Source organism: Cinclus cinclus, chromosome 2 (assembly GCF_963662255.1).
Source record: "Cinclus cinclus chromosome 2, bCinCin1.1, whole genome shotgun sequence".
In the NCBI taxonomy this organism is placed as follows: domain Eukaryota; kingdom Metazoa; phylum Chordata; class Aves; order Passeriformes; family Cinclidae; genus Cinclus; species Cinclus cinclus.
The window spans coordinates 750,802-763,627 of NC_085047.1; the positions used below are offsets into that span (position 1 = coordinate 750,802).

Below are 12,826 nucleotides of genomic sequence, written 5' to 3' on the forward strand. Positions count from 1 at the left end.
GTGCCACCTCGCCCTCACGGGTTGGGCCTCACACAGGCTGCTGCAATTATCATTTAAATACCCTCCCTTTGACAACCTAATCCAGGCATTCCAGCGCTCCTTCCCCCCTGGAAGTGGGCGGAGGAGGAGCAGGTATCCTCCCAACACCCCTTCTGCGCTTCTCCAAGCTTTTCTGGAGAGCAGCAGCACCGATTCCCGGACTAATGAACACAAGGGCTCTGAGTGGTTGACTTGGCCTGGATTGTTGCTCTCTGTGATTTCATCTTTAACTGAGTTTTTAAAACCTGGATTACAAAGCGGGTCCAGAACTCCGTGGTAAATAGGGACAGGATCCTACAAACCCTAGGTAGGATTGATGAGTCTTGTTTTTATTTTCTTTCCCTGCGTTTCTCACTGACCTCCTAATGTGCTGTGTTTAATCCCAGCCATTACTCTCTGCAGAGAGCAGCCAGGGATGATTTCTGCAGGTGAGAGAGTGCATTTTAGTGCCTTGTTAACAGGCTGGTACTTTAATTTTCCAAAAGGACCCCTATTACTCAGGCTGCGCAACAACCACAACACTTTCCACATTCATCTCCACAAAACGGCCCCATGAAGCTCATTTTGCATTTGCAGACAGGTACACGGAACGTGCTGCTGGGATGTTTTTAATGTCTGATCTGCGGAGTGCCCAGTGGCTCCACTTCCAACCGCTCTGAATTTTAAAACAGTTATTATCAGGGGGAGTTCTAGTTATTCTTAGGAAAAGAGATGCAGAGCGAGCACAGCCTCAGCCAGAATGGTGTGGGGTTTGTAGGAAAGCCACGGGCAAGGAACACACACCCCACGGGGAAACCCAAGCCCTCTGGGCAGCACCTGCAAAGCAGCGTCCCCTCGTAAGGGGGATGTTGACATTAGCATTCGATTTTAAAGGGTAATAATAAACCGTTCTTTTGTGTCATATTCTGGTGGCCAGACTAAAATGGTTGCTTTAAAACCCTTTTTTATTTTTTTTTCCCCATGCTGGTCAGTCCGCTGCTGAGGTCTGCCCAGAACAAGAGCAGAGTGGGCACAGATCAATCCCTTTTACAACTCAAAAATGAATTTAACATTTTGCATTCAGCCAGCTTAACTTTCTCATTTCTGGCAGTGTCAAAATGCTGCAGGGCCACGGCATGTAAAAGGAAATGTCATCCTTTCAAAAGCAGAATAGGTTCTGCCCTCTGTGTGATGTGGGACTCTTTCTCTGTGCCTTTTTGGTCATTTCAGCAGCTGCTAAAGCTTACTCATGAAGCTCCCATGCAGAGGTCTGTGCTAAGCTTTAGGAGAATTACAGACTCAGAATTAAAAATAAATAAATAAATAAATAAACAACATAAAATAGAGTAGAAACAATGAAAAAAAAAAAGAGTTGCAGTCAGGATTTATAAATCTGTTGCTTCTGCTGCTGGGCTGCCACTGAGGGCGAGGCATTTTATTAATAATGCCTTGCAAAACCAGCCAAATAGCAATAAGGAAGCCAGCCAAAACCTAGAGTGCTGTTGGAAGTGCTGAGAACTGTGGAAATCAAAGCATGTGGGGCGGGTTTCATTCGGGAAGAACTCCTGAGCAGCTCAGGGACAGAGGAGGAAGTGCAGAAGTCAGGATTTTTCTCCTACACGCACGGCTGGGACCACCGACCTCTGTCTTGTGCTGAAAGAAAATGGATTTGGTTTTGCACAGAAGGAAAAATATCCAAAATAGTTTCTTTTAGCGAGCAAACTGCTGCTGGGGCACATGAAGGATCTGTGTGAGCATTCTGTCGCTGATGGCAGGAGGAGATCCCCAGACTGACTCCTTTAACCCGCCGGAGTCTGCTGAGCAGCGGCTGTCAAAACAGTGTGGCAGCCACCCAGGGATCGATTTAACTCTTCCCCGCTTACAGAACCTGTTCCTCTGCGCTCTGCTCACAAGAAAAAAATCAGTAAAGCTGCTTGTTGGTCTCCCACATCTCCTGAACACCAGCCGTGGTTTTCGATGGCTCTTTCCGTGGCCAGGGGCGGGGCTCTGTCAGGGACAGAAGGAGCTGCTTTGGAATTCCCCCAGGGAATTGCTGCCGGCCTGCGGGGCTGTGGCCCTGACGGCTGGGACGCGTTTACCGGGCAAGTGACAGAAACAGCTCCGGATCCTGCACTCATCCAAGGAGCAATTGCAAAACCCAAGTCCAAGCCGCAACCCAGAGGATCTCTTGCGTGGAGCAATGATGGAGATAAACACATTAGGCGTCTTCCTCCTCCTCTGAGAGCTGAGAGGAGCCGAATTTAATTAGTTTTAAGTCTCTTCTACTGGGAAGTTGCAAATAAAAAGTGTTTTCTTAAATCGGGTATTCAGAGGACCTAATTCGGGTCTTTGCTGGCAAGAAGGAGCGTTTTGTGGAGAGCCGAAGCTTTCGAGGCCCCATTCAAACAAATTAAGGGACCATTCTGAGCAAGACAATTTCCTGCAGCATCTGGAGTGCAGCACAAGCTCCCACCCTGGATGAGCAGAGCACTGGCACACGAAGCCACACGAAGCCACTGCCAGGCTTTGTCACAAGGCGCTCCAGCCTGCCGGCGGCGGCGGCAGCAGCAGCAGCACGGACCGGGGCTGAGGGGGGGATCCCGGGGCGCTCTCTGCCCCGGCTGTCCTCGGGAGCCAGGAGCACAGAACCCGCTCAAGGGACAGCGCTTTGGGTGTGGAGGCTTCCACCCAAAGCCAGCTCCCCCGAATGCAGCCGGAGGCAGAAGAGGCCCCAGGAAAACAGGGCGGTGACTTGTCTGATGAGCAGGAGCTCCACTGAGCAGGAGGAAAACATCAAATAGGGGTGAGAGGTGAGGGCTGGTGAGGCTGATGGGAATCTGGGATACAGTGGAATACAGGTGCAAGGGTTTGGGAACGCTGGGGTTTGCCACAGTTCACGGAATCCCCCGAGCTGGCATTTCTGTGCGCTTCTGCATCTCAAACTGTTGACGTATGGTTTGTTGTGTTTTTTTTTTTTTTTTTTTTTTTTTTTTTTTTTTTTTTTTTTTTTTTTTTTGGTGGCAAAACCACATCCATTCCATCGTCCCCTGCCCTGTCAGTCCCTGGCAGGCCAAGGGCTGGACGGAATCCAGGCGCTGTCTTTCCAGGGTGTGAAACGCATCCGGTGCCAGCCACCTACACAAAACATCCCACCAGGGTTCGATATGCAGAGCAGTGCCAGGGCTCTTTGCGCTCTTTTCACGTCTGGGACAAAACGATACCCGGTTTTCCCCACAAAGGAGTTTTCTCCGTTGCAAATGAACGCTGTGAATTGCTCGGACAAGACAGTGGAGCTGCTTTATTAATGGTCCTTTCGGGTGTTGCCTGAGGCTGCTCCTGTTGAGCACGTCCTTAATGGTTACATGGCATAAAACCTGACTGATGGCTCTGATAGCTACTTGCAGGCTTTGAGCGATGAATTTCAAACGGGGGGATTAAAATCATTAAATATTGACACAGGGAGTAAGAGATGCCAGCTCAACATCTCTGGCTGCCTGTAGCAGGGGTTCAGGAAGTTAATGGAGCCCTGCAGGGTGTCTGGGAGGTTCTTCCCGGATCCAGGGCCATCCGGACCACTCGCAGCAGAGACCGAGCTGAGTGCTCTTCCCTGCTTCCAGTCACCAGGCTGCCGCTGCTGGGGCTCGGGCCGGGGAGGAGATGAAAAGGAGGTGATGAAAAGGAGGCAAACAGCTTTTCTTACCTGGAGCAGGCGATTTACCCCGGGAAATGACAAGGTGACAAGTGCACGGGAGAGACTGTGATAATTCTGAAATTATCTGCCGAGCTCCCTGCTGGGGGTGCAATTATTTCCCGTGACGCGCATGGAAACCGCCCGGATTTCGGGGCTTCGGCAATTTAACCCTGGATCAGCTCATCCCCTGCGTTAACCCTCGGCGGGGCCGAGCCCTGCCCGGGTGTGATGCTCTCCCCCGGACACACCTTTGGTCCTCTCCTGACTACACCGTGTGGATCGAGGGCTGCGCTCGGATCCCTCGCTCCTCCCGGATTAACTTGCCACAGTCTAACTCCGTGGATAAGGTGGTGCCAGAGGTGGAGTTGGACGGGTGGGGTTGCTTACACTGCAGTCCGTAAAAGAAACAAAAGGCCTTGCATGCAAGAGAAGAGAAATGGAGAAAGTAAATAAATGAACGGAGCGGAAACCGAAAACAAGCATGAGAATGATTCAAAAGCCATTTAAACCAAAAGAGACTCCGCTTAATGGAAACAGAAGAGTCACAGATTGTACTCAACGATGCTTTGGATTAGCTTAGTGATAACACACCCCGCGCAGCATTTCCCATCTAAGCTTCTTATCTCGCCAGGGAAAAGAGAAAGCAACCGCAGAGAAACCAGGGAGAAACACTGGGATCACTGGCGTCGTGCTCTCTGTGAAATCGCTTCCGGAAAAGCAGCAGGACGTGCCACATTGAGTCACTTAATGATTCCAATTACTGAGCAGCGCCTTGCTGGGCAGGTGCAGGAAGGGGGGCTGTGTGCAACCCCGACTCGTGTTACGCGCCCCACATATAAATTAAAAGCTTTAGGTTACTTCATATATACAAATAAAGCTTTAGGTTACTTCGGTCCCGGCTTCAGGGAGTCACTGCCTTGCTCAGACTCCTGCAAAGCTTCCAGGACGTTCTGCACCATGTCAGCACTTTTCACTGAACATTTTAATTATACTAAATATTTTAATTAGCTGCAACAGTTCTCCAAAACGTGTTTGGATAAACGATCTCCCGAGACACGAACAAAACAAAGACACCAATACGTTTTTTATGCATTTCGCTCTGAAATGGGCTAGAAAGCTGCAGTATCTCTGCCTTTATCTCTGCCTTATCCCAAACCAGGGACCTTTCGACTGACACGCCCTGCGAGTGCTCCGTGAGCTGCATCTGTTTTTTGGGGACAGTGATGCTGCTTTCACTGCAAACTGCACCTCCCAGAGTGAATTCAAAGCGTTCCCTTCTCCTCCCGCTCGTCCCCGCTGCCCTCGGGAAGGGTCTTTGGCTCAAGAGCCACACCTGGAGCTCATGTCCCCACCCTTGGGTGGGGAGGGGCAATCCCCCATGGAAGAGCTCCAGCCTCTCCCACCTCAACGTGCAAAGGGAACTTAACCTACTTCGAGGTGGGTGCCTCATGTCTGGGAGCCTGGAGTGAGGAAATGGGTATCTCTGAGAATTCAGGGCTGGCGTCCCCTTGTCCCTCGGGAAAGTCCTGCTGGAGAGAGGACGAGCCAAACAGGGCCACAGCAGGGTCCGGGACAGAGGCAGGACAAACTGGCCCGGAGCAGGAGGGGCTGGCTGACAGCCTCAGGAACGCTCTCCAGGCTCCTGCTCAGCCCTGCCTCCTCCACAGGGCTGGGGCATCTCTGAAGGGGTGTTTTCACTCGCTTTTAGGGATTGATCCCTTCATACCACCCATCCTGATGCTCAAGGCACGATTTGCACACAGCATTTCCTTTGTTTCCCCTCTGCCCTTTTAAATAGCTCATTAGGCTTCGATCTCCCTGCTTTGAAGTGCATCCCTCAGCGCAATTTGCAAACCCCTAGCTCCGGAAAAAGATGTGTTCTAGAGCAAGAGGAAAACGACTCTTTGGATTTGGATGGGCTTTTCCGGGTTACTCAAGCGGCTTGCGTCAATGCCACGTTAAAAAAAAACCCACAGCCCGATTGCGTTTCATTCCTTTCCGGCGTAATTCACGCTGGAAGTCCTGAAGCTCAAGCAGAAACTGGTCTGAGAAATTAACTGCCCTTGCTCTGCACTGCCCTGCTCGGCAGCACTAATCGGCCGGCGGGTGAGGCACTCCCCTGCTCTTACTAACAAAAGGTTTGTCTTTAGAGCCCGGCCAGAGCTCGGGCGGCAGCGGCGGGGCGGGGTCACACGCACCTGCTCGATGTCGCTGTTCTTGCGCGATTTGTAGATGAACTCGCCGATGGCCACGAATACGGACAGCACCAGCCCCGCCGCCAGCACGATGAAGATGCCCCCGATGTTCTCCACGCCGAGGGCGCTGGCTTCCTTGCTGTCCTCCTCGGGGCAGCCGTTGCCTCGCCACCACTTCTCCTTCATCATGTGCAGCTTGCCCTCCTCCTGCAGCTGCAGGATGGCGATGGTGATCTTGTCCCTGTACGGGGACCCTGCGAGGGGACAGCGAGGACTGGCAGTGCTGGCAGGGGAGCGGCTGCCACCCTCTGAGGCAGAAGCCTCCCTTATCACAGGAGGGATTATTCCAGCTGGAAAGGCTGGAGGTGGGAAGGGAATCTCTGCTGGAGCCCCAGACCTGGGGACTGGGAAGCAGAAGGCTCCACTGGTGCAAATTATTTGCGAATTCATGAAAATTTTAGGGTGTCCCGGTGAGGTTTGTTTAAGCCTTGGCAGTGGTTTTCTTGCTAAGGCGTTCCTCCATGTCATATCTGAATATTGCTGTGAGTCCTGTCTGAGAATTCCCACTTTGCATCCCTTCTACTGACTTCAGCATCTGTCAGTTTTTCCTGCTGCCTGCAAATGAGTGGCTGCCACAGTCCACAGAGTGGGGCCCACAGTCACTCAGACACTTTCTCTTCTCATTTGCACCTGCACCACCCTCAGCTCCACCTCAGCTACCTACAGCTTGTAAGAACACCCTGTGGACAGGTCCTTTTTATTGTGATTTGCAGCAACAGGGACCCTTCAGGCTGAAAACAGCCACAATGGCATGCTTTTTGTTCGCAGGCCACCACTTGCTAAATGATGTGCGTGCAGGCTCTGCAGCTTTATGGGCCTGGGCAGTGTCTGGTGAGGAGTGGGGTCACACTGGGTGGCTCAGTCTGCTTAGACTTGGCTCTCACACACTCTGCTCAGCCTCTCCACCTTCCAGAATCCTGCAGCCGGTGTTTGTGAGAGAGACTTTTCTATGGGGGCCCGGGATTTTGTGATAGCAAGGAGGGAGAGCTCGCAAGAACGGTTCTGTGATTCGGTGAGATGCTGTTTCGGGCTCCAAAGGCACACGTGTGCTCCCAAACCCTGCCATGCTGGACTCCCTACAGCTGGAAAGGTTCAGAGTATGGGCTGAAATTCAGGCCTGAAAGCCCTGCAGCTAGTCCTGCCCGCCTTTTCCCCTCCTTTAGAAGCACATTAATAAGACATGGAAGAACAGGAAACAGGGAATGGCTTCCCACTGCCAGAGGGCAGGGTTAGATGGGATAGTGGAAAGATGTTCTTCCCTGAGAGGATGGAAAAGCCCTGGCACAGGGTGCCCAGAGCAGCTGTGGCTGCCCCTGGATCCCTGGAAGAGCCCAAGACCAGGCTGGACACGGGGGCTTGGAGCAACCTGGGACAGTGGAAGGTGTCCCTGCCCATGGCAGGGGTGGCACTGGATGGGCTTTAAGGTCCCTCCCAATCCAGGCCATTCTGTGATTCTCAGATTTTCTTCAACTGCTATTTCACCAAAGTCACATTTTGTTGCACATTAAAGGTGTTGCAAACTCAACTCCGCCAAGGCAAAGCAAGCTTTGAGTTGGACTGTGTGCCAGAATTGCGGAGCTCACGTGGCATTTCAGAAAAATCTCACTGGGGCACCATCCCTGAGTCCTTATGCATTGAAACAGCCTTGGAAATCTGTCCTCGCCGCTTCCGTTTTCCTCCTTATTTTGCCTAGCAGGACACTGTTAAAAATCCCTGTCCTGTGGATACACATCCCCCTTGCTGCTCTCCATGTCCTTCATCCCCCAGCCCTGCCCGAGGGGAACCAGTGTGAGGAACATTGCGGTTCCTCACTGGTTGTGCCAACGCTTGCTGTGCTGGGGCAGAGCACTGCCAGCACTGGGCCATGCTGTGCCCACGGCTGCCAGGAGACATGTGTCACACTATCCCAGATCCATCTGGGAAGCTGGAGGCCAGCACTGCTGGAGGCAGCCAGCTCTGAGAGCAAAACGTGCCCGCTGTAAGAACGGATGATTTGTGTGCTTGCTGTTAAAGACCCAAAAATAACAGCACAGAAGACGGGCCAGAAACACCTCCAAAACTGGTTTTGCACAGAGGAGTGAATTATTACCCCTGAAAAGAGCAGCGCCTCACAGAAGGGAGACCAGAATTTTTTGGGCCCTAGGAGAGGCTTGTGCCCTGCAATGTGTGAGGCTGCAGGACTCATCCACTTCCCCTGCCTGGAAGGACACAGCTGGGAGGTAAAGCGGAGCAGCCAGAGTCACGGCACGGGATTTGTGGGGCTGTTCATTCTTTCTTGTGGTGTTTATGTTGCCATCAGGATCGCCACAATTCATCTGGAGGGGAACAGGCACCTCCATATTTCTGCGTGGGCTTTTAGAGTTTGTCAAGAGTGCCCGGAGAGCTGCGCTGGTGGTGGTTTATTGGTGAGCTCTAACACCACCCACAAATCCATCTCCACACCTCTTCAAATATTCAGCGCATTACTTATGGCCTCTGAGCTATTAGCAAACCTCTCAGGCCAAGAGATGCATTTATCCACTTTCTTAGCAGTTTCCCAAGGAGCCGGGAGGAGCTCTAGTGTTAGAATTACCTGCATCAGCACTGGCACTGATCCTGGAGTTAAACCTGCCCTGACACACACAAAGCACAGAATCCCAGAACCACTGAGGGTGGAAAAGAACTGAGAGCACCGAGTCCATCCTGCACCCCATCCCCACCTTGATCCCAGCCCAGAACACTGGGTGCCACATCCAGGAGGAACTCCGTGAACACCTCCAGGGACAGGGACTCCAAGCCTCCCTGGGCAGCCACCCTTTCCACGGAGAAATTCCTCCTGATGCCTTTAACTGCTGCATTTTATTTGCAGAAGATGCTCTGATAAAATAGTACATGTCCTGGATTCAAGAATTCTCCTCCCTGTTTCGTCGGGAGCCATAAGGTGCTGTCAGCCCTCTCACAGGAAATTCTGGAGTGACAGGCCCTGTGGCTTTTAAGGGTCACAGACAAGCCTTTTTCATTTTCATTTTCTTTTCCTTTTTTTTTTTTTTTTTAATTTTCCATACAGCCTCTGCAATCAATACTCTTGAATGGCTCTGAGATAAATAACAGAGCCTTGGGGGTCCCTCTGAATAGCAGCAGGTTCATCTTATTTATGAAATCAGTTGTTTATGAGGTGCTAGATGGTGCTGGATTGTTCCACAGTGATTTGGGATAACTATTCCCCTGAATTTTGCAGGATTTTCTTAACCAAAAAAAAGGTGCACTTCTCATACAAGAAACATTTTATAAATATATTTCACAGCTGCATTTCCAGTGGCTGCACTGTCTCTGAGGATTGCCATCTGTTCCAATTATTCCTTCATTGTTCTTGGTTTAAACTGTGGCAGTTTTATAACCGCAAGGAAACTCTTGCCATGAGTTTGTCATTCTTGGGGATTTTAGCTTTTGTATCACTTTCCTCAGGGTGCCAAGGCTGTTCTTACACAGCCAGTGGAAAAACAGACTTGGGATGTCACGTCTGTGACAGTCTGCCTGCGGTGCTCAGCACCACCAAGAATGGCAGTTCCAAGTGCAGAGGTGTTTCTCCGTTATTTATATCTGCTCAGCCAAGCAATGGATGAACCAATCCCCAGCTGGACAGGGCTTGGAGCAACCTGGCATAGTGGGAGGTGTTCCTGCCCGTGGCACAGGATGGGCTTTGAGATTCTTTCCAGCCCAAACCCTTCCGTGGTTCCGTAACTCTATGAGCACAGGACAAAAGCTGGCTCCCCAGTGCCAATTGTTCACAAGCGCACAGCACAAAAATCTGACGCAATTTTTAATGCTGTGCAATCAGAAGGTCTTAGAAAGGGTATTGGACATGCTAGAAAAGTTTCTGCCAGAGGGACTTCAGAGAAACTGGGAGTCTTAGAGCTCTGCATTGAAGGAGAAGAATTTCTGATCTATTTCATGACCTCAGAGCAGCACCGAAGAACAGTGAGGATCAGCTGCAAGGTTCTGCATCAGGGATTTCAGTGTTTTGAGTGAGCAGTTTTCTTTGGGGTACATACAGAATCCCAGAATGGTTTGGGTGGGAAGGGACCTGAAAGCCTCTCCAGTCAGGTGGACAGGGACACCTTCCACTGCCCCAGGAATCTCAGAGCTCCATCCAACCTGGCCTTGAACACTTCCAGGGACCCAGGGGCAGCCACAGCTGCAGCCTGTGCCAGGACCTCAGAACCCTCACAGGGAGCAACTCCTTCCTAATATCCCATCTGCCCCCGGTTTTGTCGGTGTGAGTCCCTTCTCGCTTGTCCTGTTTCTGACGGGATCCCAGGACTGATGGAATCCTCTGCCTGTGTGCCCCCCATCAGCTCAGCCCCAGAGCCTCTTACCAATGGGGGTGCCCACGCCGTAGCCCTTGGAGTCGATGAGCCCCCCGATCTGGGTGAGGTTGCAGTTCCTCTGGGTCACGTACTCGATGCTGGTGGACTCCATGAGCAGGGCGTAGTCGGTGGTGAGCACGCGCTGGATGCCCTCGTCGTTGTTCTTCACCAGCGCCGTCTGCTGCCTGCTGCTCATGAACGCCCACATCTTCTCGTACGTCGAGATCTTGGATTTCTGCCGAGGGACAAGGAGGCACCGAATCACAGCAGCACCCCAACTGCATTCGTTCCTGATGTTCCTCAGCCTCCCCAGCCTCAACGCCAGTGCCGCGTCCGGAGCGACAGGGGACCCACGGCAGGCTTTTCCTCCCTGCAGCATTTCCCTCTCACTAGCCTTTATGCTGAGGAATCTCTCATTGTTCCCCACTTTCTTTGCAGTGCCAGGAACTCCATTACTGGCCTGGCTGTGAGGTGCTCTGAAGTGTTTCCTGGGCCCGTGCTGTTCCCTGGATGGTAGCAACACGGGCAGCTGCCCCGGGACACCCCGCTCCCACCCATCGTGGCACAGCCAGTGCTCCACGAGTGGGTGATGGATGGACAAAGCATTCATCTGCACCTGTTGTGTTCGTATCACTCACCTGGGAGTCACCTACTTCGGGCATGAAGCTTGAGGAGCAGACCAAATAAACTCCTGCTTTGTGCTTCCCACTGCAATCCGACTTAAGGACATGATACTTTTGTCACAAGGGTTAAGGGCAGTGTCTCCTCAGACCCTCAAGCTCTGTCTCTGGCTTACAGCCATCTCAGCTGATTCCAGGCTCAGTTTTACACACCAGCTTCGGGGGGATTCCTGTGAGAAGCTGATTTTCTGGTTCTTTGAGCTTTAAATGTTAATGTGCCTCACCTGTAAATTCAATATCTGTGAGTGTCACCCGAGTTCCACCTCAGTTTGGTGAGCCACAAGACACCACTAAACTCTGACGGTGGTTAAGTGGCTCTTCACAAGTAGGAACCATATTTATAGCTTGGTTGGGAATGTTTTTGAAATCTATGCTATGTTTATGCACTAGACTGAGTCTGACAGTGAATTTAGTGGAAGGTTGTATTCCTTATTCAGAAGAGTTTGTAAGAAAGATCTTGGCTTCTCAACTTGCCAGCTCCCATTTTATTTTATTTTTTTTTTTAGGATGGATGCTGTGCCAAATTTTGGCCTTTGAATTTTCATTAATTTCAGTGGAAGCACATCTGCACTTTAGAAGGCAGGAGCTGGCACTGGCCACAACACAGGGCTAAGATCTGTTATGTTGGAAGGGCGAGAAAGCAGTGGAAGATTTATGGGCATTCTGGAAACAGAGCAGGGCAGCAGTCTGGAGAAATAAATGTGTGTCTCTGCTTGTGGATGGGAAACATCTTGCCTTCAGCTGGACTTCTCCCGGATTTGGCCATTCCCACAGATGGGCAATGCTGCCTGGGGTGCTGCTGGCTTGCTCTCCTACAAGGCTAAACTGCCCTGAGCTGCCCAGGCCCTTTTCTCGGGGTGTTTTCATCTGCTCTGGCCAGATGTGGCATCTCTACACAGGGAGGAGGCGGATTCTGAGGTTCCTTCCAAAGTCAGAACTCCATTTCTCCCCGCCACAAATAATTCCAATTGCTTTTGTGTTCATTCCCCCCTGCTGCCTGGCTAAAAGTCACTGCAGAAAAGTGACTTCCTTGAAAAATACGCCGCCTTTAGAATTTTTTTTTCTTTCTTTTTTTTTTTTTTTTTCTTTTCCGGGGGAAACTGTTGCAACAGGGACACCGGTGCTAGGCATTCCAAACCAGCGAGCAATCACGACCGTGATTTCACGTGCCCTGCAGACACCACTAACTACAAGTGGTGCCAGCTTGAATAAATGTAAATGCAGCTTTCGGAAAAGCAGTGGGAGTACCCTGCTTTTCCACCATGCTTCCCGATCTCCAGCCAATCCAGCACTGTGTCATCTCATCTTCCAGGGGCTTCCTGCTGCTGCTTTGAGCACAAAGTCCTAAATCTAAGCTCTTTACAGTCTGCTTTGTGCCAGGGTCTTTTTTTCTGTGCCTGAAGTCTCCAGAAACCCTTTTCCCCATGTGTGTCCCATACAGTCCTGGAAAACAGAGGGATCTGGGCTTTGCCCCTCGTGTCCTACACGTCACTCCCTTCTTGCTCCTGTCCCCTCCGCAACCAGGAATGCCCAGCACGTCGTGGTTTGCTTTGAAAAATGTTGGTCTGAAAAAAAATCTGTTCCTCCTTGGCATTCCTTGGCTTTAGTCCCATTTGATTTGACGAATCGCGTCTCGCAGCAGAGAAAGCACTCGAAGTAATGACCCTTCCCAGGGCACCCCAGCCCCGTGCCTCACTCCCCCAGGGTGATTTTGCTGCCGCCGCAACCCGCGGCGCTGATCCCTCCTTTTCCTCTCCCCGTTCCCAGCACTTCAGCACCGCCCGGGACAGGACAGCTCCCAGAAAAGAGCCGGAGTCTGGAAAGCGGCGGCAGAGG

The 12,826-nt window shown here is 51.5% G+C and overlaps 1 protein-coding gene across 1 annotated transcript in view; it reads right to left on the bottom strand.

Annotated features, from left to right (window-relative positions):
• Positions 1–12,826, bottom strand: part of GRIK1 (glutamate ionotropic receptor kainate type subunit 1) — a 98,601-nt gene that overhangs the window by 1,499 nt on the left and 84,276 nt on the right. Inside the window, exons 15-16 of the mRNA XM_062511047.1 lie at positions 10,320–10,545; positions 5,908–6,158 (exon numbers count right to left, since the gene is read on the bottom strand). Of these exons, the coding sequence (XP_062367031.1) occupies positions 5,908–6,158; positions 10,320–10,545 (477 nt within the window). The remainder of the gene's footprint in view (positions 1–5,907; positions 6,159–10,319; positions 10,546–12,826) is intronic.